Source organism: Bos javanicus, chromosome 12 (assembly GCF_032452875.1).
Source record: "Bos javanicus breed banteng chromosome 12, ARS-OSU_banteng_1.0, whole genome shotgun sequence".
In the NCBI taxonomy this organism is placed as follows: Eukaryota; Metazoa; Chordata; class Mammalia; order Artiodactyla; family Bovidae; genus Bos; species Bos javanicus.
In genome coordinates this window covers 47,713,719-47,739,391 of record NC_083879.1, presented here as the reverse complement: position 1 = coordinate 47,739,391, position 25,673 = coordinate 47,713,719, and the positions used below count along the sequence as shown (strand labels likewise).

General features: G+C 37.7%; 1 protein-coding gene across 3 annotated transcripts in view; it reads right to left on the bottom strand.

Moving 5' to 3' along the window:
• The window catches only part of PIBF1 (progesterone immunomodulatory binding factor 1), a 234,868-nt gene that overhangs the window by 61,110 nt on the left and 148,085 nt on the right, over positions 1-25,673 (bottom strand). For all 3 annotated transcript variants that reach the window (XM_061435063.1, XM_061435061.1, XM_061435062.1), the window contains exon 14: positions 15,002-15,104. In XM_061435063.1, the coding sequence (XP_061291047.1) occupies positions 15,002-15,104 (103 nt within the window). The remainder of the gene's footprint in view (positions 1-15,001; positions 15,105-25,673) is intronic.

The window sequence follows — 25,673 nt, the reverse complement described above, 5'->3', positions numbered from 1 at the left end:
CAAATTTTTTTTTGGGAAAAGTAACGTAGTTTCTATAATGGAAAATCCTGCTATTTGTTGGGAGTTTGTCAGGAATAATATCTGCAATTTAGTGATAAAAATGTTAAAACATGGATATGAGGCCTTTGAAAAACTCAAAGTTTAAAACAAGATTTTAAGAAAGCAATCACCCTGGAATTAGAGGGCTGCTTTTTTGGGAAGACAAAGGCTTGATAAAGAAGGTAAATAATGGGGTTCTCTGATTCACAGTCATACATATGTATTCTAAATAATTTGGAGGAAAAGTTACAGACTGAAATTACTCACATCTGTAAATGGTACTAATTCCAACCAATGGAAGAAACCACAGTGAATCTGTTCAAGATTGTTCAAGGGGCAATGCTGAAAAAATTGAAAAAACTGACTGAAAAGGGGTAGAACAAAAGTACAGAAAAGTATAACAACTGCTTCACCATTACACTATTAATTCAAAATGATAGAGAGATTAGATTAGCATTGCTCCTGAAGCTGGTAGATACATACAACTGGGCAGCGTACAATTTTTATATTACAGTCATACCAGATGACTCCCTATTCTCTAACATGCTTTACTCATTTTTACTTCTTCACCTTTCCTCTCCTTTTAACCCCTGATTTCTCAAGAAGGCTGACTTACGGAGAAAAAAACGTGTTACATGCCTGTCCAGATGAGTGTTTTCACACTGTGGGTTGTAAACAGTATTAAAAGAAAAAAGAAACAGAACAGAATAGCAACTAATAGAATGTGGTAAGGGTATTCGCTGTGTTGGGAACATCATTTCAGATATGCACACACACCTAGATATTCACACACACACAAGCAAGTACACATACATATGTACACACTGGGATGGTATTAAGATGTACTTCTTATTATAGGTCACGGTCAAAAACAGATAAAAGTTATTTGTCCATGTGCTTGTTATATCTTTAATTAAAAAGGATCAAGTGTATATTCAAATCAGTCCAAACCCAAATCTGCTGCAGGTCAACTTTGGAGCCAGTTTACTGAGTTTGATCACTTGGTGAAAAGTGATCTTTTTAGATCAGATCTTTTAGATCTGAGGAGTGGAGGGATCATATGTTACAGTTTGTAGTATGTTACTAAGACAAATACCATATTAACCAGGAACCTGAGTGAACTTGACAGACTTTGCATCTGAGTCATTTTTCTGATTCTTTCATTCTTTTCTGATATTTCTAGCCATTATTATTATTTATTCACAAAATAATTTTGATTTTATAAAAGTATCTACTTAAAATTTCTAATAAAGACTATGTTATTGGTGCTGTTAATTATCTTATTATATATTATTGCTGTTTAAATCTTTTCTATACAATGATTCAACAAATTAGTTGAATTTTTATCAGTAATTCATGTTCTCCAAACATAAAAATTCTAGTTATTCTGAAGTTTTTATTAGTTTTAAAACATGCAGTTTTGCATACTGCTCCTAAAATGCTGTCTGTATGCAATTAAATATACTTTTTCAATTATGAGCAGCTTACTACTCTTTAGAACTGCAGTTTTCGTACCATACATCTCTTCATAGAAATTACTTATATTATCATTAAAAAATCTTATTATATTGTGTTAAAATTCTTTCAGATAGTTCATTCTGAATATTTTCATAAAGGCAAAATAAGCATAATGAACTCCAATGATGGAACTACTATTTCTTTTAAAACATGCTATCTTTATTAATAAAATATTTATTTCATCAATACTATGGCCAGGAGAAAAATACATGATATGAAGGATAAAAACCAAATAAACAAATACCTAAGCTGCCAGCACTGACTGAATGATCTGACATGTCAGTGTGCCAGGTGCTTATCTTAGACTGGGTTATCTCTAATTCTTAGGGCAAATATGCATATAATATTATTACTCCTACCTTACACATCAAAAAACTGAGGTTTAAATAACTTGCCTAGAGACAGATTAACTCAGTCTGTCCCACCTGAAAGCCCATGATTTTCATAATCTAATGGCAAATGAATATAGCAACATATGATTTAAACGCTACAGACATGTAAGATGTTCTTACCTTTATTATACCTTTTTATTACTCAGCTCTTAGTTTTATAGCCATTTCACCCTAAAACAAAACAAGGCAAAAGAAAAAACTCCACAGTGTTTTTAATAAAGGTTGATGATTCTACTGATCCCATGCAACTGGAGCATTTTTTTTCATGGTGGTGGTGGGTAGAGATGATATATATACTCATCTCTGGTTCAGTATATAACAAAAAGCATACTTTGTCCCATTAAAACTGGAAACTAATTCTTCAACAAATATTTATTTACTACCTACCAGAAATAAGAACTGTACTAAATGGTGGAAATACTCAGACCAATAAAAACATATACATGAAGCTTACAGACAGCCAGGTCACTAATTATATGGACGTGTGGGTGTGTGCACATATATGGGTGTGTATATATATATATATAAGAGAGAGAGAGAGAGAGGTATATAAGGCATGATGGGGATACGTAGGCCACTTTTACCTGGGGTTCAGAAGAGGCTTAAAAGAATAGGTGATACTTGAAACCGATCTTGTAAGACAAGTATCTGTGATGTAGACAAGGGTATGCTGGGCAGAGACCAGAATGTGCGAAAGCATGGCGACATAAAATAGCATGGAACGCTTGGAGAATTACAAGTGAAGCACAAGTAGTTATGTATGGGGGGTGTGTGTGTGTTGTGTAATGTAAGAGGAAACTGGGTAGGCGGGCAAGGCTTGGATAATGGACACTTTTATATATCATTATTCTGAGGAAACAGACAACTCTGACTGTGGAAGAAAGAAAAACAGATTTATATTTAGAAACAGCACTCTGGCAACAAGGTGGAGGGCTTAAAGAATAGAAAGGAAGGTGAAGCAGATGCTTACTAAAATAATTCAGATGAGAGATAAGAGATTGTACTAAGTCAGTGCCACTGAACCAGGACACTTAGTAGAGAGATGTTCAGAGATGGGGTGAACTGAGTAGGGAAGACTGTATTTGCTGAATTCTCCTTCTGTACTGTTTGAATTATGATTATATATATTTCCACATACACAACTGGTTTAGTAAAAAAGGCCTACACCAAATAGAACTGCCTTATGATCCAGCAATCCCACTGCTGGGCATACACACTGAGGAAACCAGAATTGAAAGAGACACGTGTACCCCGATGTTCATCGCAGCACTGTTTATAATACCCAGGACATGGAAGCAACCTAGATGTCCATCAGCAGATGAATGGATAAGAAAGCTATGGTACATGTACACAATGGAGTATTACTCAGCCATTAAAAAGAATACATTTGAATCAGTTCTAATGAGGTGGATGAAACTGGAGCCTATTATACAGAGTGAAGTAAGCCAGAAAGAAAAACACCAATACAGTATACTAACGCGTATATATGGAATTTAGAAAGATGGTAACAATAACCCTGTATACGAGACAGCAAAAGACACACTGATATATAGAACAGTCTTTTGGACTCTGTGGGAGAGGGAGAGGGTGGGAAGATTTGGGAGAATGGCATTGAAATACGTATAATATCATATATGAAATAAGTCGCCAGTCCAGGTTCAATGCACGATATTGGATGCTTGGGGCTGGTGCACTGGGATGACCCAGAGGGATGGTATGGGGAGGGAGGAGGGAGGAGGGTTCAGGATGGGGAACACATGTATACCTGTCGTGGATTCATTTCGATATTTGGCAAAACCAATACAATATTGTAAAGTTTAAAAATAAAAAAAATAAAAATAAAAAAAAGGCCTATACCATAAGGGCTACTTCATGCTGAAGCCATAAAACAAGGTGAGGTAAGAAGATCTTAGTAAGAAGAGTGCCGTGATAGAACTCTGGGGTTTGTTGACATTGATGGAACAGAGAAACAAAAGGAAATGGAGGAGACTTCAGAGTAGGAGGGTAACAAAGTGGGTGCAGCGGGAGCAAAGGACACATCATTTGGTGGGGAGGTGGATGTAAGCAAGGCCGTGGGGAGAGAAAGATAACATAAGATAAGGATGACAAATAGGTTAAACGGGACTGAATTGGGTTTCTATGGCCATGCTAAAGAACTGGCCATGCTAAAGAATCTGGACATTTTCTGGGAGGAGATGGACACTTTAAAACAGGAAATAATGATCTACAGCCTGGAGGAGAGTTTTAGGTGGAAAAAAGACTTTTGATGGACTGATGAATTAAACTGTATTTGAGAGACCATATGTATACTTGTGGCTTATTCATGTTGACGTATGGCAGAGGCCAACATAATAAGCAGAGACATTACTTTGCCAACAAAGGTCTGTCTAGTCAAGACTATGGTTTTTCCTGTGGTCATGTATGGATGTGAGAGTTGGACTGTGAAGAAGGCTGAGTGCCGAAGAATTGATGCTTTTGAACTGTGGTGTTGGAGAAGACTCTTGAGAGTCCCTTGGACTGCAAGGAGATCCAACCAGTCCATTCTGAAGGAAATCAGCCCTGGGATTTCTTTGGAAGGAATGATGCTAAAGCTGAAACTGCAGTACTTTGGCCACCTCATGCGAAGAGTTGACTCATTGGAAAAGACTCTGATGCTGGGAGGGATTGGGGGCAGGAGGAGAAGGGGATGACAGAGGATGAGATGGCTGGATGGCATCACTGACTCCATGGACGTGAGTCTGGGTGAACTCCGGGAGTTGGTGATGGACAGGGAGGCCTGGTGTGCTGCGATTCATGGGGTCGCCAAGAGTCGGACATGACTGAGCAATTTATCTGATCTGATCTGAACATAATATTGTAAAGCAATTATCCTTCAATTAAAAAATAGGAGAGAGAGAAAAAAAAAAGAAGTGGTATATACATACAATGGAATACTACTCAGCCATAAAAAACATTTTGCCACGTGCAACAACATGAACGGATTTGGAGGCTATTTATAAGTGAAATAAGTCAGAGAAAGACAAATACTATATGTCATCACTTGTATGTGGAGTCCAAAAAATAAAACAAACTAATGATTATAACAAAAAGAAAACAGACTCATAGATACAGAGAACAAAGTAATGGTTACCAGCAGGGAGAGGGAAAAGGAGAGTAGGGATTAGCAGGTACAAACTATTATGCAAAAAGTAAATTAGCCACGAGGAGACACTGAAAAATACAGGGTATATAGACAATATATTATTAACTATAAATGGAATAAACCTTTAAAAACTTTGAAAAAATTGTAAGCAACATAGTACTTCATCCAAATGTTTACTTTCTAAGCTTTGCATTTCTACTGGTGAAATAAAAGCACTAGTCTTTATGACTGGAGAAGGCAATGGCACCCCACTCCAGTACTCTTGCCTGGAAAATCCATGGACAGAGGAGCCTGGTAGGCTGCAGTCCATGGGGTTGCTAAGAGTCGGGAACGACTGAGCGACTTCATTTTCACTTTTCAAAAAGGAAATGGCAACCCACTTCAGTGTTCCTGCCTGGAGAATCCCACGGATGGGGAAGCCTGGTGGGCTGCCGTCTATGGGGTCGCACAGAGTCGGACACGACTGAAGCAACTTAGCAGCAGTAACAGTCTTTATGAAAGAATTTTAAGTATCAACAAACTTTCATGAAAACACCTTGGGAAGCAAAGGGACTCAATAAGTCATACTAGTTTTCATCTTTTCTATGAAACTGGGACACATCTTAGAATTGCTATCGGCCCTGCTTGCACATCAACAAATCTGGTCTTGGTTGTTTACACTGTAGTTTCAACTGAGTTCTGGCTAACCCTTCATTGGCTGAGTATTAACTGCCACAAAAATGTCTTCAGGAAGATGATAATGTGATTCACCACTAAAAGTTTGTGTTAGAAGAAAAGCGTAGAAACAGAATTGTGTAATATATGATAAAAATCATTGTCTAAAGTCTACAAGAATGTTTGTCTAAAATTAGAAGAAAAATTGAAGTGATAATAAAACACTGTATCATAGTTTAACTGGCAGTATCATCTACTTTTGACTTTTTGCATGCATGCTCAGCTGTTCCCCCATGGACTGTTTGCAACCCCATGGCCTGCAGTCCTCCAGGCTCCTCTGTCCATGGAGGTTTTCACACAAGAATACTGGAATAGGTTGCCATTTCCTCTCTGGGGGATATTCCTGACCCAGGGATTGAATCCATTTCTCCTGCACTGCAGGCAGATTCTTTACCATTGAGCCACCTGGGAAGCCCTTTGACTCTTCAGTGATACAAAAAAAATGGAACTTTTTTTTTTTTCCTTTCATATTAGTGGAGTCTTAGAAATATGGTGGGAAAGGTTGACTGTGCAGTTTTAGGGCTGGGGTTGGCATGTGAATCTCCTTTAAAATGCTGAGGTGGGGCTCTAGGAGTCATGTGTATTATAGACTCCTTCCTAGAGCCTGGGTTCAACCAAATGCTGGTGGAACAACCCTCCCAATTTCTCAAGTCAGGTACTCAGAGGACAGAGGCAAATGTTCTTCTCATATAGACACATACATTTATTATGTTTGTGGAAATCATGTTTCCTAAGGTCACTGGTAGAAACTAAAACATATTGCCAAGCATTACAAAAACTCCATCAAGTAAAAACTCCTTCTGCCACATAATTTTTCCTTATCTGGGCAGACATTAGACACCCTTCCTATTTCCTTTTCTCAGTATTAATGTTTCAAAATTCCACATTACATTTGTAGATGCTCTGAATTTTTCCTATAGCAAATCCCTTTTCTGATATTCTGTAACACTTCCATATTTCTTTAAGATACTTGTTCTTGGTAAATAAATGGAGGCAGTGAGGAAGAAAGGGGGAGAGAAAGGGGATATCACATACACACAGTAAGTAATTCAAACTTCAGAGACTGAAAGACTCTTCCCTGCATCCTGGAACCTCAGTGCCTTTCCCACAATAGTAACCAACATCAATGACATCTTTTGGTGTGCATCATTCCAAATGTCTTCATGCATGTATCGTAAGCATACTGACATGTATGTACAGTCTTCATGTATATGTATGTACACAGTACTCCTGCTGCTAAGTCGCTTCAGTCGTGTCCGACTCTGTGCAACCCCATAGATGGCCTCCCATCAGGCTCCGCTGACCCTGGGATTCTCCAGGCAAGAACAATAGAGTGGGTTGCCATTTCCTTCTCCAATGCTTGAAAGTAAAAAGTGAAAGTGAAGTCGCTCAGTCATGTCCAACTCTTAGTGACCTCATGGACTGCAGCCTACCAGGCTCCTCCACCCATGGGATTTTCCAGGCAAGAGTACTGGAATGGGTTGCCATTGCCTTCTCCGATGTACACACTAGGCAATGAAATTTTGGGTACAAAGAATATGGCTGGAATGTAATCTTTGTTTATAGATATATTTAAAAGATAGGATTTTGCTACTTATCTTTATAATCTTTATAAAGCTAACTATGTTATATGCAGAGTACATCATGAGAAACGCTGGACTGGAAGAAACACAAACTGGAATCAAGATTGCCGGGAGAAATATTAATAACCTCAGATATGCAGATGACACCACCCTTATGGCAGAAAGTGAAGAGGAACTCAAAAGCCTCTTGATGAAAGTGAAAGTGGAGAGTGAAAAAGTTGGTTTAAAGCTCAACATTCAGAAAACGAAGATCATGGCATCTGGTCCCATCACTTCATGGGAAATAGATGGGGAAACAGTGGAAACGGTGTCAGACTTTATTTTTCTGGGCTCCAAAATCACTACAGATGGTGACTGCAGCCATGAAATTAAAAGACGCTTACTCCTTGGAAGGAAAGTTATGACCAACCTAGATAGCATATTGAAAAGCAGATACATTACTTTGCCAACAAAGGTCCATCTAATCAAGACTATCGTTTTTCCTGTGGTCACGTATGGATGTGAGAGTTGGACTGTGAAGAAGGCTGAGTGCCGAAGAATTGATGCTTTTGAACTGTGGTGTTGGAGAAGACTCCTGAGAGTCCCTTGGACTGCAAGGAGATCCAACCAGTCCATTCTGAAGGAAATCAGCCCTGGGATTTCTTTGGAAGGAATGATGCTAAAGCTGAAACTGCAGTACTTTGGCCACCTCATGCGAAGAGTTGACTCATTGGAAAAGACTCTGATGCTGGGAGGGATTGGGGGCAGGAGGAGAAGGGGACGACAGAGGATGAGATGGCTGGATGGCATCACTGACTCCATGGTGGACGTGAGTCTGGGTGAACTCCGGGAGTTGGTGATGGACAGGGAGGCCTGGCGTGCTGCGATTCATGGGGTCGCAAAGAGTCGGACACGACTGAGCGACTGAACTGAACTGATACATATCATGTTGTATATATTAAATATATGTAATTTAAATTAAAAAATAATTAAAAAGCACAATGAAAAACATAAATAAAAATTCAAGCTGTAAAACTTCCAAAGGTGAAGCACAAGAAACATAAGAAAAGACAGATAACTTGAACTTCATCAAAATTACAAACTTTTGTGATTGAAGGAACTAACAAGAAAGCAAAAGACAACCAACAGAATGAGAGAAAATATTTGTAAATCATATAGCTAAAAGAATTTAATATCCAAATGCATAAAGAACATTTATGACTCAACAACAAAAAGACAAACAACTCAATTTAAAAATAGGCAAGGAGTTTTGGTAGACATTTCTACAAAGCTCATTTTAGTTCAGTCCCTCAGTCATGTCCAACTCTTTGTGACTCCATGGACTGCAGCACGCTAGGCTTCCCTGTTCATCACGAACTCCTGGAGCTTACTCAAACTCACGTCCATCGAGTCAGTGATGCCATCCAACCATCTCATCCTCTGTCATCCCCTTCTCCTTCTGCCTTCAATCTTTCCCAGCATGAGGGTCTTTTCTATTGAGTCAGTTCTTCGCATCACATAGCCAAAGTATTGAAGATTCAGCTTCAGCATCAGTCCTTTCAATGAATATTTAGGACTGATTTCCTTTAGGATGGACTGGTTGGATCTCCTTGCAGTCCAAGGGACTCTCCCAGAGTCTTCTCCATGACCACAGTTTGAAAGCATCTATTCTTTGGTGCTCACTTTCTTTATAGTCTGACTCTCACATCCATACATGACTACTGGAGAAACCATAGCTTTGACTAGATGGACCTCTGTCAGCCAAGTAATAACTCTGCTTTTTAATATGCTGTCTAGGTTGGTCATAGTTTTTCTTCCAAGAAGCAAGCATCTTTTAATTTCATGACTGGAGTCACCATCTGCAGTGATTTTGGTGCCCCCCAAAATATTCTCTCACTGTTTCCACTGTTTCCCCATCCATTTCCCATGAAGTTGATGGGACCAGATACCATGATCTTAGTTTTCTGAATGTTGAGTTTTAAGCCAACTTTTTCACTCTCCTCTTTCAATTTAGTTCTACTTCACTTTCCGCCATAAGTCATCTGCATATCTGAGGTTATTGATATTTCTCCCGCCAATCTTCATTCCAGCTTGTGCTTCATCCAGCCCAGCATTTCTCATGATGTACTCTGCATATAAGTTAAATAAGCAGGGTGACAATATACAGCCTTGACGTACTCCCTTCCCAATTTGGAACCCGTCTATTGTTCCATGTCCAGTTCTAATTGTTGCTTCTTGATCTGCATACAGATTTCTCAGGAGGCAGATAAGGTGGTCTGGTATTTCCATCTCTTTAAGAATTTTCCAGTTTGTTGTGATCCACACAGTCAAAGGCTTTGGCATACTCAATAAAGCTGAAGTAGAGGTTTTTCTGGAACTCTCCTGCTTTTTTGATGATCCAACAGATGTTGGCAAGTTGACATCTGGTTCCTCTGCCTTTTCTAAATCCAGCTTGAACATCTGGAAGTTCAGTGTTCACGTACTGTTGAAGTCTGGCTTGGAGAATTTTGAGCATTACTTTGCTTGCGTGTGAGATGAGTGCAGTTATGCTGTAGTTTGAGCATTCTTTGGCATTGCCTTTCTTTGGGATTGGAATGAAAACTGACCTTTTCCAGTCCTGTGGCCACTGCTCAGTTTTCCAAATTTGCTGGCATATTGAGTGCAACACTTTCACAGCATCATCTTTTAGGATTTGAAATAGCTCAACTGGAATTCCAGCACCTCCACTAGCTTTGTAGTGATGCTTCCTATGGCCCACTTGACTTTGAATTCCAGAATGTCTGACTCTAGGTGAGTGATCACACCATCATGGTTATTTGGGTCATGACGATCTTATTCGTATAGTTCTTCAGTGTATTTTTGCCACCTCTTCTTAATATCTTCTGCTTCTTCTAGGTCCATACCATTTTTGTCGTTTATTGTGCCCATCTTTGCATGAAATGTTCCCTTGGTATCTCTAATTTTCTTGAAGAGATCTCTAGTCTTTCCCATGCTATTTTTTTCCCTCTATTTCTGTGCACTGAACACTGGGAAAGGCTTTCTTATCTCTCCTTGCTATTCTTTGGAAATCTGCATTCAAATGGGTATATCTTGTATTTCTCCAAAAGAGATATACTAATGGCCAATAAACACACAAAATGATGCTTAGCATCATTAATTATAAGGTTAATACAAATTGAAATCACAATGAGACACCATTTCACAGCCACTAAGATCGCTAGATGGAGAAGGCAATGGCACCCCATTCCAGTACTCTTGCCTGGAAAATCTCATGGACGGAGGAACCTGGTAGGCTGCAATCTATGGGGACACGAGGAGTCAGACATGACTGAGCGACTTCACTTTCACTTTTCACTTTTCACTTTCATGCACTGGAGAAGGAAATGGCAACCCACTCCAGTGTTCTTGCCTGGAGAATCCCACGGACAGGGGAGCCTGGTGGGTTGCAGTCTATGGGGTCGCACAGAGTCAGACATGACTGAAGTGACTTGGCGGCAGCAGCAGCAGCAGCAGCAGCAGCAGCAGCAGCAAGATGGCTAGAATTTAGAAAAACCCAGAAAATGGAAAATATGCATTGGTGAGAATGAGAGAAACTGGAACCCTGAACATTACTGATGGGAATGTAAATGGTGCAGCTGGTGTGACAAACAGTTTCATGGTTCCTCAAAAAGTTAACAGAATTACCATGTGACCCAGTAATTCCACTCTTAGGTATGCACTCATAACTGAAAATATGTGTTCAAACAAACAAAAATGTACATGAATACTCAGTGCTCTTTACAATAGGCAAATGATGGAAATGATAAATGTACACCACTGGTGAACAGATAAACAAAATGTGAAATATTTGTACAATGGAAATATTACTCAGTCATAAAAAATTAAGTACTGATAGTGCAACATATTAATATATGAACCTTGAAAACATTATGCTGAGAGAAGTCAGACACACAAAGGCACATTTTGCATGATTCCATTTATATGAAGTATGTAGAACAGGCCCATAGAGACAGAAAGCACATTAGTGGTTTCCAGGGGCTGGAGGGAAGGGAGACTGAGCAGTAAGTGCTTAGTGCATTCAGCGTTTCTCTCTGGGTGATGTGAATGTTCTGTAAATAAGTAGTGGTGATGATTGTACATTACAAACATAAAAACTATTGAACTGTACAATTCAAAATGTTTAAAATGGTGAATTTTATGTTACGTGAATTTTACTCCAATAAAAAAAGAAAAGGGCTTCCCTGATAGCTCAGCTGGTAAAGAATCTGCCTGCAATGCAGGAGACCCCAGTTCTATTCCTGGGTCAGGGAGATCCGCTGAAGAAGGGATAAGGCTATGCATTCCAGTATGCTTGGGCTTCCCTTGTGGTTCAGCTGGTAAAGAATCCGCGTGCAATGCTGGAGACCTGGGTTCGATCCCTGAGTGGGGAAGATCCCCTGGAGAAGGGAAAGGCTACCCAGTGACCCCTTCCAGTTTATTAGGCTGTAGTGGCATGATGGAGAACTATGTTTCAGTCTTTACTCTTGTTAGGAATAGACAGTCAGAAATGTTTAAAAAAAAAAAAAAAGACCAAAAAACCCAAACAACAAAAAGGTAAAATAACATTTTGTAACATACAGAAGTGAAAAGAATTTATCTCCAGTGGACCTGTTTTATAAATATTGTTAAAAGAAGTATATCAACCAGAAGCAATATGATGCCAGGTGGAAATCTGGATTTACACAAAGGAATAGAGAACACCTTTGTTGAAAATCAGTTAAAAATCTATGTGTGCGTCTGTCCCTGGACTTTGTTTCAGTTATCTTTGTCTTTACGTCACTACCACATCGTCTTCACTACTGCAGCTTTATAATGTCTTGAAAGTAGATGGTACTGGTCCTCCAATTCTGTTCAGCTTCAAAGCTTTTTGGCTCTTCTGTGTCCTTTCCATACAAACATTCAAAATGGATCAAAAATTTAAACTATGAAAGATCTACAGGACTACACAGACAAAAACACTCTAACCATGAGTTAGGCAAAGATATTTTAGATACAACATACAAAACACAGTCTAAAAAAGACTGAACTGAAAAAATGGACAAGATAAAAACTTCTGTTCTTCAAAGAACAGCATTAAGAGATGGAAAGTCAGGCCATAGAGTGGGAGAAAATATGTGGAAACCATATAGCTGATAAGAGACTTGTATCTAGAATAATTAATTCTCAAAATTCTCTAACAAAAAAAAAAAGAAACTTGACTCCCTAAAAAAAAAGAAAACAAGAAAACAATCTGATATAATGAGCAAAAAATTTGAACAGACACTTCTCCCAGTAAGGGAAACAAAGAGCAAAGACGAATCATTATGAAAATGCAAATTAAAACCACTATGAGAATGGGGTACACTTAAAAAGACTGACCATGTCAAATCATCGCAAGGATGTAGAGGAACTAGAATTTCATATGCTGCTAATGGAAAAAGTAGATAGTATGAACATTTCGAAAACAGATTGGCAGTTTCTTAAAACATTAGACACCTACCACACAATCCAGCTCTTCCACTCCCAGGCATTTACCCCAGAGAAACAGAAACATAGGTTTATATAAAGACTTGTACATGGATATTCCTATCAGCTTTATTTATAATCAGTAAAAACTAGAAATAACCTAAATATCTATCAAGAAGTGAATGGATGAACAACTGTGGTAAATTCATACAATGGAATGTTCCTCAGCAATGTAAAAGGAATGGCCTATGGACAAATCTTGAGATAATTATGCAGAATGAAAGAAGACAGACAAAAAAAATAGTGTGTGCATATTTTATATATATATATATATATATATATATATATATATATATATAAGGCTTCCCCAGTTGCTCATGCATATATATTCAATTTACATAAAAGTCTAGGAAATGCAAACTAATCTACAGTGACATGATGCAAATCAGTGGTGGCTTAGGGACAAGGATGGGGATGGGGAGGGCTGGGACAGGGATTCCCAAGGGACACAAGGAAACATGACAGCAACACATCTGTTCACTATCTTGGTTTTGGTGATGGCTTCATGGTTATGCACGTCAGTTATATTGTACAGATTAGATCTGTGCAGATTAGTTTACATCAATTATGACTCAATAAAGCTGCTATAAAAGGAGTTATCTGTTTTCATTTTGAATATTTTCTAGCACTTTGATTTAGACTATTCATTTATGTATAATCTCAGTATAATTTTAATAACATAGAAATTAATGTTAAATTTAAATATTAGTCAGTTGATTCTTATCTCTGTATTAATTCTCAGAAATTCCAACATGGTTTAAATATATAAATTACTCAAAAGAGTACAGATTCTGAGAGACTTTCCCTCCTGTTTTTTCAACATCTATCATGAAGAGTCTACTGGTATACAAGCAATCTAATATTATCACCTTTCAGCTAATTAGTTTATGGAATTCTTTTTCAATTTAAGAAAATTTTTCTAAGGCAGGAAAAAGTAAAATCCACGGAATATATCAAATTCTAATACTTTTTTCAATTGCAAGGGAAAAAGTATATACTACAGTCAGTAGAAACCTTTTTAGGATTACTGATTCTCTATAAGTCTTATGAAAAAATTTCAAACATACACAAAAGTACAGAACTGAATACTGAATCTATATGTACCCGTCACCAAGCTTCAATCATTATCAACATTTTGAGATTCTTGTATTATTTACTGAGCTCCTCTCCCACATTTTTATGGAACATGAATTCCAGGCATTATATCAATATCATATCATATCATATCATATCATATCACAAATACTTTGAGCATAAAGACCCTCCTAATGCTGTAGCATTAAAAGCACATCACATAGAAGGCACTATGTAGACAAATATGAACAGGTCTGTAGGCAAACAAATGCGGAATATATGGTACATATTAACAGTTTTTAATATACTCATTTAAAAGTCCCTTTATTATAAGACCTAAAATACTAACATAGAAAAATTCATTATGCTGAAACTCAGGAAATAAAGGGAATGCTACGAAGGTGGTATCTTTGGTTTGAATTGGTTTTATTACTTGAATTTCAGAAGAATAGAAAACTGGAATTAGATACTGATTAAGAAGATTGGAAGTACTATGTAAAATGTACATATTGTCTTTAAATGATACAGTAAAATGCTAAGCAAAAGAAATATAAATTTGAGATTTTTAAAAGTAAGTATAATTTGGGAACTATCATATATCAAAGACTGTGAGAGGTTTAGTGTATACCAGTCAAGTGTGTTTAATAGATAAGTCATTTTTCATCAAGGAAGTAAAAAAGCAAATTTATTTTAAAAACGAGGCTTTAGTTTAAAACTTAAAATGCCACCAAAATTTGCTAAACTTGCTTTGCCAGTGTATATTTTCAGAAATCAAAGCTTTGTCTGTCTAGCCTGCATTTATATTTAGTCTAGGTATTTAACCTCTTTTTTTGATCTTAGGTTTTACCATACACTGTACGTTGCTTTATTCAGTTAGTTTTCATAGACTGTAAAATCGTTTTGTACTAGCAAACAGCTTATTTTGAAACTGCTCAGAAAACACACAAAGGAGTAACAAGGAATTACAATCAACACCGTGATTCTTCATGTGTGCTTCGTTTGTTTAGGGTATTTACCTCTTGTGAAAGCTGTGTTACTTGGTTCTTTTGATGGTCCAGGTCTTTTAAAACCAACGAGTTCTGTTTTTCTAACTGAAGCACTCTTCTTGCCAAGTGGACACTAGGAGAATGGAATAAGAAAATCAGTGTCTACAAAAGAGGACTACTACCTCAAACATTAAAAATGTGCTGTGTGCTTAAAAATTGACCATCTCCTAATAACACTTAAATATTAACAGGAAAAAATATAAAGTCAAGTAGTATTCTCAGGTGTCAACAGTAGGAGACCAACATCCCAACAACTCAGAATTTTGAAAGTAAAATAAAAAATCTTCATGATAATGCAACTGTGATATGTTCATTATCACAGTAATAGTTTCTAGCCCTTGCTATAAAAGTGGAGAGTTACATCGTGATATCTGCTTGAAAAGACCGCAAGAAAGCAATTTACAGCTTTTTTCCATTTTTTATAAAAATTTCCTTTTTACATAACAAATAAGGCAATTAGTTGAAACAATAATAACCTTGCACTTTGAAAAGCATCAGTGTTTTCCTCAGACAACATAATGCATTTCATAACAAAAAACACAACTGAAAAGATTTTCTATTGAAAATAGAGATGAAAAACATGTAGGAAAAGTAGAGACAGATGTCTAAAAGTAAAGGTAAAGATTCTGTACTAGAAGAAGAAACTAAAAGATCACACTGTGATGACCACATCACAACTTATTTACTGAGTGTAACCTTCAGTATTTAAAATCACATTAAATGAAAAATGTCCCAATTCCACTTTTAAGACACAATGGAAAAATTAAAAAAGGCTCAGCTATAAAATGATTCTTCCTAACCACTGGGGCACAATGTTTTAAGAAACTGCTAAAAATGCTGAAAAGACTTGTTCTGTAATTCCAGAAACTTAAAAATTTAATATTTATTACATTTTCATAGTCCATAAGCTTAGTCCATTAATCCCAGAATCTCAAGATCTGCAGAAATTGAGAAGACAGGATGTTCTACAATGACAAGAAGAAAAATATTTTCGTTCTAACTCAAATTATAGGACAGAAATAATTCCATTGTATTTTAAATACTTCCTAACATCAGAAAAAGGAATTCATACAAAACTCTGGAAAAAATTGCCAAATATCACCCTATATACCTATTTCTAAGAACCTGTTATTCCAAATGATGAGTTCTTTTGTTATACAGTGACTGGGTAGCTCGCTTAGGTATGCTCATATCTGAGTTTCTATCTTTTTGACGCCTAAGATTTTGCCTTAATAACCAATTGAAGTTAGACATGGAAAACACACAGTCTTTCTGTGCCTGACAATCATTTTTTTAAAAAAAAACAGCTTTATCAACATAAAATTTTCTTGATATGTAATTTACAATACCAGAAATCCCATCGATTTAAACTTTACAATTCAATAGCTTTTAGTATATAGAGAATTGTACAACTATCAGTATAATTTAGTTTTAGAATATTTTCATTACTCCTCCCCCTCAAAAAAAATTCGTACCCATTAGCATTACTCCCTTTCCTCCCTGTTTAGTCTGAGGGAATCATTCATTTACTTTCTGCCTTTATTGATTTTTTAGGTATCTGCAGTTTAGTTACGTTTAGTTGCTCAGTCGTGTCTGACTCTTTGGAACCCTATGCATTGCAGCATGCCAGGCTTCTTTGTCCATCACCAACTCCCGGAACTTACCCAAACTTATGTCCATCGAGTCAGTGATGCCACCCAACCATCTCATCCTCTGTCGACCCCTTCTCCTCCTGCCCTCAATCTTTCCCAGCATCAGGGTCTTTTCCAAAGAATCAGTTCTTTACATCAAGTGGCCAAAGTATTGGAATTTCAGCTTCAGCATCAGTCCTTCCAACGAATATTCAGGACTGATTTCCTTTAGGATGGACTGTTTGGACCTCCTTGCAGTCCAAGGGACTCTCAAGAGTCTTCTCCAACAAACACAGTTCAAAAGTGTCTTCAGTGCTCAGCTTTCTTTATAAGTCCAACTCTCATATCCATACATGACTACTGGAAAAACCATAGCTTTGGCTAGACAGACCTTTGTCAGCAAAGTAATGTCTCTGCTGAGAAGGAAATGGCAACCCACTCCAGCATTCTTGGCTGGGGAATCCCAAGGATGGAGGAGCCTGGTAGGTTGCCATCTATGGGGTCGCACAGAGTTGGACACGACTGAAGCAACTTAGCAGCAGCAGCAGCTAGGTTGGTCATAGCTTTTCTTCTAAGGAGCAAGCATCTTTTAATTTCATGGCTGGAGTCACCATCTGCAGTGATTTTGGAGCCCCCCAAAACAAAGTCTCTCACTGTTTCCCCATCTATTTGCCATGAAGTGATGGGACTGGATGCCATCATCTTAGTTTTCTGAATACTGAGTTTGGATGCCATCATCTTAGTTTTCTGAATACTGAGTTTTAAGCCAGCTTTTTCACTCTCCTCTTTCACTTTCATTAGGAGACTCTTTAGCTCTTCTTCACTTTCTGCCATAAGGGTGGTGTCATGTTATTGATATTTCTCCCTGCAATCTTGATTCCAGCTTGTGCTTCTTACAGCCCGGCATTTCACATGATATACTCTGCATATAAGTTAAATAATCAGGGTGACAATATACAGCCTTGATGTATTCCTTTCCCGATTTGGAACCAGTCTATTGTTCCATGTCCAGTTACAACCGTTCTTGGCCTGCATACAGATTTCTCAGGAGGCAGGTAAGGTGGTCTGGTATTCCCTACTCTTGAAGAATTTTCCACAGTTTATTGTTTATGGCTATCGTATACTCAATCCCCCAATGTAAAATATATCAAGTTCTCTAAAATCTGACTTTAAAATAAGATACAGATCTTCTTCAAAAAAGTTAATGCTAATTTTAAGTTCTGTTTACATTTTAAATCTGTTGACTCATCTTTGCAAACATCAGTATTACATATCATTAGCTGTGTCTTTTCATTCGGTTAATTTAAAAACTTTGCAGTTATCTTCATTCATACTTTCATTCTGTTTTTCTCATCCTCCATACATGTTAAAATTAACTCTTTTATCTTTCTGTCTCCAACAGAACTCAGTACTAGGGTCTTTTGTGACATGGCAATTTCTTAATAAATGTATGTTGGTAGTATGGATCATATTTGTGTAGTGTTCAGTATAAAGAATACATTATTGCATAGAAACAGTTATTGATGAGATTAAATGGAATAAAGGATGCACAAAAATAATGAGATGCAAAGGTCACCCATTACTAACATTTTCAAGCAGTTAATGACTTGAAGACATCAGGTTTAATAATATTAAACAGCTCATTTGGTTTGGGTGCTTTTTGTTTTGTTTGGGAATTGCCTAATGCTCTTGTGCGGATATGGTGTGATACCACTTATCAGTGTAAAATACCACATAACACAAACCACTGAATTCAAGAAATTCTTGGTATGCTGGTGCTTAAGCCCTAACACCAAAGATATCACTACATTGAATTTCCCTGCTTTTGGTTGGCGGGTTCTGAGAGAGAAAAATCTACTCTAAATAGAAGGAAGGTATCTTACAGTTTCTTGAAATCACCCAGAAATGTGTTCTACAGTGTTTCAATGGATATTTCATAGCACTATTTGATTGAGAAAACCTTTCTAAGAACTGATGCTGATGGGAACAACTGTGACTATTACTATGAATGCTAATATTGTCATTTATGACCCACGTTTAGAAAATGAAAGACACTGTGGTACAACTGGTCTACAACTGACTCACTGATCATGTTTCTAAAATTCACTTCCATTCTGACTGGCGTGAGATGGTGCCTCATAGTGGTTTTGATTTGCATTTCTCTGAGAATGAGTGATGTTGAGCATCTTTTCATGTGTTTGTTAGCCATCTGTATGTCTTCTTTGGAGGAATGTCTATTTAGTTCTTTGGCCCATTTTTTGATTGGGTCATTTATTTTTCTGGAGTTGAGCTGTAGGAGTTGCTTGTATATTTTTGAGATTAGTTGTTTGTCAGTTGCTTCATTTGCTATTATTTTCTCCCATTCTGAAGGCTGTCTTTTCACCTTGCTAATAGTTTCCTTTGTTGTGCAGAAGCTTTTAAGTTTAATTAGGTCCCATTTGTTTATTTTTGCTTTTATTTCCAATATTCTGGGAGGTGGGTCATAGAGGATCCTGCTGTGATGTATGTCGGAGAGTGTTTTGCCTATGTTCTCCTCTAGGAGTTTTATAGTTTCTGGTCTTATGTTTAGATCTTTAATCCATTTTGAGTTTATTTTTGTGTATGGTGTTAGAAAGTGTTCTAGTTTCATTCTTTTACAAGTGATTGACCAATTTTCCCAGCACCACTTGTTAAAGAGATTGTCTTTTCTCCATTGTATATTCTTGCCTCCTTTGTCAATGATAACGTGTCCATATGTGCGTGGATTTATCTCTGGGCTTTCTATTTTGTTCCGTTGATCTGTATTTCTGTCTTGTGCCAGTACCATACTGTCTTGATGACTGTGGCTTTGTAGTAGAGCCTTAAGTCAGGCAGGTTGATTCCTCCAGTTCCATTCTTCTTTCTCAAGATTGCTTTGGCTATTTGAGATTTTTTGTATTTCCATACAAATTGTGAAATTATTTGTTCTAGCTCTGTGAAGAATACCATTGGTAGCTTGATAGGGATTGCAAGAATGGCTGGGATCCAAAAGTCTACTAGCAATAAGTGCTGGAGAGGGTGTGGAGAAAAGGGAACCCTCTTACACTGTTGGTGGGAATGCAAACTAGTACAGCCACTATGAAGAACAGTGTGGAGATTCCTTAAAAAACTGGAAATAGAACTGCCTTATGATCCAGCAATCCCACTGCTGGGCATACACACTGAGGAAACCAGAATTGAAAGAGACACGTGTACCCCAATGTTCATCGCAGCACTGTTTATAATAGCCAGGACATGGAAGCAACCTAGATGTCTATCAGCAGATGAATGGATAAAGAAAGCTGTGGTACATATACACAATGGAGTATTACTCAGCCATTAAAAAGAATACATTTGCATCAGTTCTAATGAGGTGGATGAAACTGGAGCCTATTATACAGAGTGAAGTAAGCCAGAAAGAAAAACACCAATACAGTATACTAACGCATATATATGGAATTTAGAAAGATGGTAACAATAACCCTGTGTACGAGACAGCAAAAGAGACACTGTTGTATAGAACAGTCTTTTGGACTCTGTGGGAGAGGGAGAGGGTGGGATGATTTGGGAGAATGGCATTGAAACATGTGTAATATCATATATGAAACGAGTTGCCAGTCCAGGTTCGATGCACGATACTGGATGCTTGGGGCTGGTGCACTGGGACGACCCAGAGGGATGGTATGGGGAGGGAGGAGGGAGGAGGGTTCAGGATGGGGAACACATGTATACCTGTGGCGGATTAATTTTGATATATGGCAAAACCAGTACAATATTGTAAAGTTAAAAAATTAAATTAAATTAAAAAAAAATAAAAATTCACTTCCAAGTCAGTAGTAAGGACAGCAGAATACATCTTCTTACAGATTATTAAAAATTACGTTAAATGCCCTTAAGAACCCTTGTTCTAGGAAACAAAGAAAAAGAATATAGTATCAAGAATAAAAAAATACTGTGAGATAATTTTTCTTCAAAAAATAAAATATTTAAGCACACAGAACACTCAGGAGAAACGATAAATAAAACTTTTAATCATTAGAATACTTGCAGTTAAACTTTTTAAAAATGATAAAAAGAAAATTAGCAATTTTTCCCTCTGGATCATGAATATCAATGACTGTAGAAAAGCAAGCTGAGTTGGAAGAAACATATTCATTAATTAATTCAATACAATAATCATGAACATTCTCTTTTAACAAACATTTATTAAAAACCTATCATCTACATAGGCACTAGGATTTCACAATTTCTTCCTGGAGGAGCTAACTGTCTACTGAAGAAGATGGGCAAGTAAAAAAAATTATAGTAGTACATTAAATAATATAAAAGGCCACACTGAAGAATGAAAATTAACTAATGCAGTGACAAAGCAGAGAAACTGCATTCTGGGTAGAGGGAAAAGCAGAAGTGGAGAATGATCTGCTGGAGAAAATTGAAAGCAGTATGGTATGGATTGGAGCTTCCCAAGTAGCTCAGCAGTAAAGAATTTGTCGCCATACACGAGAGGCAAGAGAAGCAAGTTCAATCTCTGGGTTGGGAAGATCCCCTGGAGGAGGGCATGGCAACCCACTCCAGTATTCTTGCCAGAAAAATATCATAGACAGAGGAGCTTGGCAGGCTACAGTCCATGAGGTCACAAAGAGTTGGACATGACTGGAGCGAGTGAGCATGCATATCAGACACTTTTCATGTGACAGTGTGTGCATATAACATATATATGTATATATAAACATATGTGAGTGACAAAGAGTTGGACACGATTGAGCAACTAAACACACACACATACACATACTATTCCTGAGTACATGCTCAGTTTTTCCCCCCTAATAGGGATTCATACAAAAAGTTTGGAGACTACTGTTCTAGGCCAGTTTTGTCCAACAGAATACAAGCTACACATGCAATTTAAATTTTCTATTAGCCACATTAAAAAGGTACAAGGTTCTTACTTCACAATATCAAAAATTATCTCAAAGTGGATCAAAGACTTATATGAAAGAGTTAAAAGTATAAATTCTTAGAAGGAAACACAGAAGAAAATCTTCACAAACTTGGATCTGGAAAAAGATCCTCAGATATGGCACCAAAAGTACAAATGACAAAAGAAGCAGCAAACTGGACTGTATAAAAATTAAAAAGTTTTGTGCTTCAAGAGGGACTTCCTTGGTGGTCCAGTGGTTAAGAATCCGCCTACCAATGCAGATGACATGGTTTCAATCCCTGGTCCAAGAAGATCCCACATGTCACGGAGCAAATAAGCCCACACGCTACTACTACTGAAGCCTGCGAGCTCTAGGGCCTGTGTTGCACCACACAGAAGCCACCGCAATGAGAAGCCCGGGCACCACAATGAAGAGTAGCCCCCATTGGCTCCAACTAGAGAAAGTCCATGCATAGCAACAAAGAGCCTGAGCAGCCAAAAATAAATAAGTTAAAAAAAACAAAGAGAGTAAGTGAAAAGGTAACCCACAGAATTGGCAAAAAAGATTTTAAAATACTTATCTGGTAAGGGACTTGGAGATACCAAGGGAACATTTCATGCAAAGGTGGGCACAATAAAGGAGAGAAATGTAATGGACCTAACAGAAGCAGAAGATATTAAGAAGATGTGGCAAGAAAACACAGAAGAACTATACAAAAAAGATATTCATAACCCAGATAACCACGATGGTGTGATCAATCACCTAGAGCCAGACATCCTGGTACACGAAGTCAAGTGGGTCTTAGGAAGCATCACTACAAGCAAAACTAGTGGAGGTGATGGAATTCCAGTTGAACTATTTCAAATCCTAAAAGATGATGTTGTGAAAGTGCTGCAATCAATATGCCAGCAAATTTGGAAAACTTGGCAGTGGCCACAGGACTGGAAAAGGTCAGTTTTCATCCCAATCCCAAAGAAAGGCAATGCCAAAGAATGTTCAAACTACTGCACAATTGCACTCATCTCACACGCAAGCAAAGTAATGCTCAAAATTCTCCAAGCTAGGCTTCAATAGTATGTGAACCAAGAACGTCCAGATGTTCAAGCTGGATTTAGAAAAGGCAGAGGAAAGAAAGAAAGAAGGAATGAAAGAAAGTGAAGTAGCTCAGTTGTGTCCGACTCTTTGTGAGCCCATGGACTGTAGCCCACCAGGCTTCTCCATCCATGGGATTTTCCAGGCAAGAATACCGGAGTGGGTTGCCATTTCCTTCTCCAGGGGATCTTCCTGACCCAGGGATCGAACCCAGGTCTCCCACATTGCAGGCAGATGCTTTACCCTCTGAGCCACCAGGGAAGCCCCAGAAAAGGCAGAGGAACCAGAGATCATATTGCCAACATCCACTGGATCACAGAAAAAACAAGAGAATTCCAGAAAAACCTCTACTTCTGCTTCATTGACTATGCTAAAGCCTTTGACTGTATGGATCACAACAAATTGTGGAAAATTCTTAAAAAGATGGGAATACTAGACCACCTTACCTTCCTCCTGAGAAACCTGTATGCAAGTCAAGAAGCAACAGTTAGAGCCAGACATAGAACAATAGACTGACTTCAAATTGGGAAAGGAGTACATCAAGGCTGTATATTGTCACCCTGCTTATTTAACTTATATGCAGATTACATCATGCGAAATGTCAGGCTGGAAGAAGTACAAGCTGGAATCAAGATTGCGGGGAGAAATATCAATAACTTCAGATATGCAGACAACACCACTCTTATGGCAGAAAGTGAAGAGGAACTAAAGAGCCTCTTGATGAAGTGAAAGAAGAGAGTGAAAAAGCTGGCTTAAAACTCAACATTCAAAAAATTAAGATCATAGCATTTGGTCCCATCATTTCATGGCCAATAGATGGGGAAACAATGGAAACAGTGAGAGACTTCATTTTCTTGGGCTCCAAAATCACTGCAGATGGTGACTCCAGTCATGAAATTAAAAGATGCTTGCTCCTTGGATGAAAAGCTATGAGCAACCTAGACAACATATTAAAAAGCAGAGACATTACTTTGCTGACAAAGGTCCGTCTATCCAAAGCTATGGGTTTTCCAGTAGTCATGTATGGATGTGAGAGTTGGACCATAAAGAAAGCTGAGTGCCAAAGAATTGATGCTTTTGAATTCTGGTGTTGGAGTAGACTCCTGAGACTCCCTTGGACAGCAAGGAGATCAGACTAGTCAACGATAAAGGAAATCAGTCCTGAATATTCATTGGAAGGACTGATGCTGAAGCTCCATTGCTTTGGCCACCTGATGTGAAGAGCTAACTCATTGGAGAAGACCCTGATGAAGGTAGGGGGAGAAGGGGATGACAGAGAATGAGATGGTTGGATGGCATCACTGACTTGATGGACATGAGTTTGAGCAGGCTCCGAGAGTTGATGATGGACAGGGAAGCCTGGCGCCCTGTAGTCCATGCTGTTGCAAACAGTCGGTGTCTTACCTATATTATGTTGAGTTATGTTCCTTCTATGCCTACTTTCTGCAGGCATAGAAGGTTTTTTTTTTTTTTAATTATAATTTTTAAAAATTATAAATGGGTGTTGAATTTTGTTGAAAGCTTTCTCTGCATCAATTGAGATGATCATATGGTTTTCTCTTTTAATTTGTTAATATGGTGCATCACACTGATTAATTTGTATATATTAAAGAGTCCCTGCATCCCTGGATAAGGTCCACTTGATCATGATATATGATCTTTTTAATGTGTTGTTAGATTCTGTTTGCTAGAGCTTTGTTGTAGACTTTTGCATCTATGTTCACCAGTGATATTGGCCTTAACTGTCTTTTTTTGTGGCATCTTTGTCTGATTTTGCTATCTGGGTGATGGTGGCCTCGCAAAATGAGTTTGGGAGTTCTCCTTTCTCTGAAATTTTCTGGAAGACTCTGAGGATAAGTGTTAGTTCTTCCCTAAACTTTTGGCCGAATTCACCTATGATTACTTCTATATTTCAACCTCCTAAATATTTAAATGTGGCACATTGCTGTGCTGAGTAGTTTGATGTTACGGGTGTATTCTTTCAGGAATCTGGGATATTAGAAGTCAGAAGAAAGGATGTGATTTTAGCTTAAATGAAATTCAAGGCAAGACAAATGAACAATTGCTCAACTATGCTGAGTTTATGTCTCCTTAACTACAATGCACATACAACGAAAACAAGTCTTTATAGTGAGTTCTTTATAATGAGTAACCAGGGATACAGTCAGGAAAAATGACTCCTGCTAAAGTCTGGTTGGTAGGCTATTTATTTATTTAGTACTGAACTCCTCAAGAAAGCACTGCTTTTACAGGTTCTTTGTTGATACTACAGTAGGTACAGCATTCAATTCTTCTTTGTAATTACATAATTGCCATGTGATTTTTTTTACCTGCACCAAGATCAAATTTGACATGAACTAGAAACTAAAATCACCAGAGTACAGTTTTGTATTTAAATTTTAAACTAAATTTTTACCTGTTATATGGTAAATTAATTCCCATGGGTTATCTCTTAGCTTTCTTCAGCACCTCATGACTCTAAGTAAAAGTTACCATTTTGGATTTGTCAATGGAAGTCAGTACTTCTGATTATCACACACAATTTCATAGAAGCATAGCCCAGCCAAAGTGAACATGGTTGACCTTCGCTCACATCTGAGTTATCAAAGCACAATGGGGGACTGACACTCTGTCTTGAGTCCTTCAATACTGGATACTTCACTTAGTATTACCAAAATTTAAATAACTAACTGTATATACTTAGGTACCTGCTAAATAGTTACATAGTCTGAAATAACATTTGGCTTTTTGATCTTTTTCAGTTTTAGAAGGTCAGAGTTCTGTCTCTATTAGCATGGCATGAAGAAATGGTTCAAAAAAAGGGCACACAGGCCAGAATGATTTCAGCTTCAGAAAGCATCAGGTTGCTCCCTGCACTGCCCACTTTCTTGGCAGTTACAGGGACTAAATAAACAGTGGTGTATTCTGATTACCTATAGTTGTATGTCTTTCTAGTTTCTCTGTAGGGTTAAACTTTCAAGTTGATTAGCAGTAGCTTTT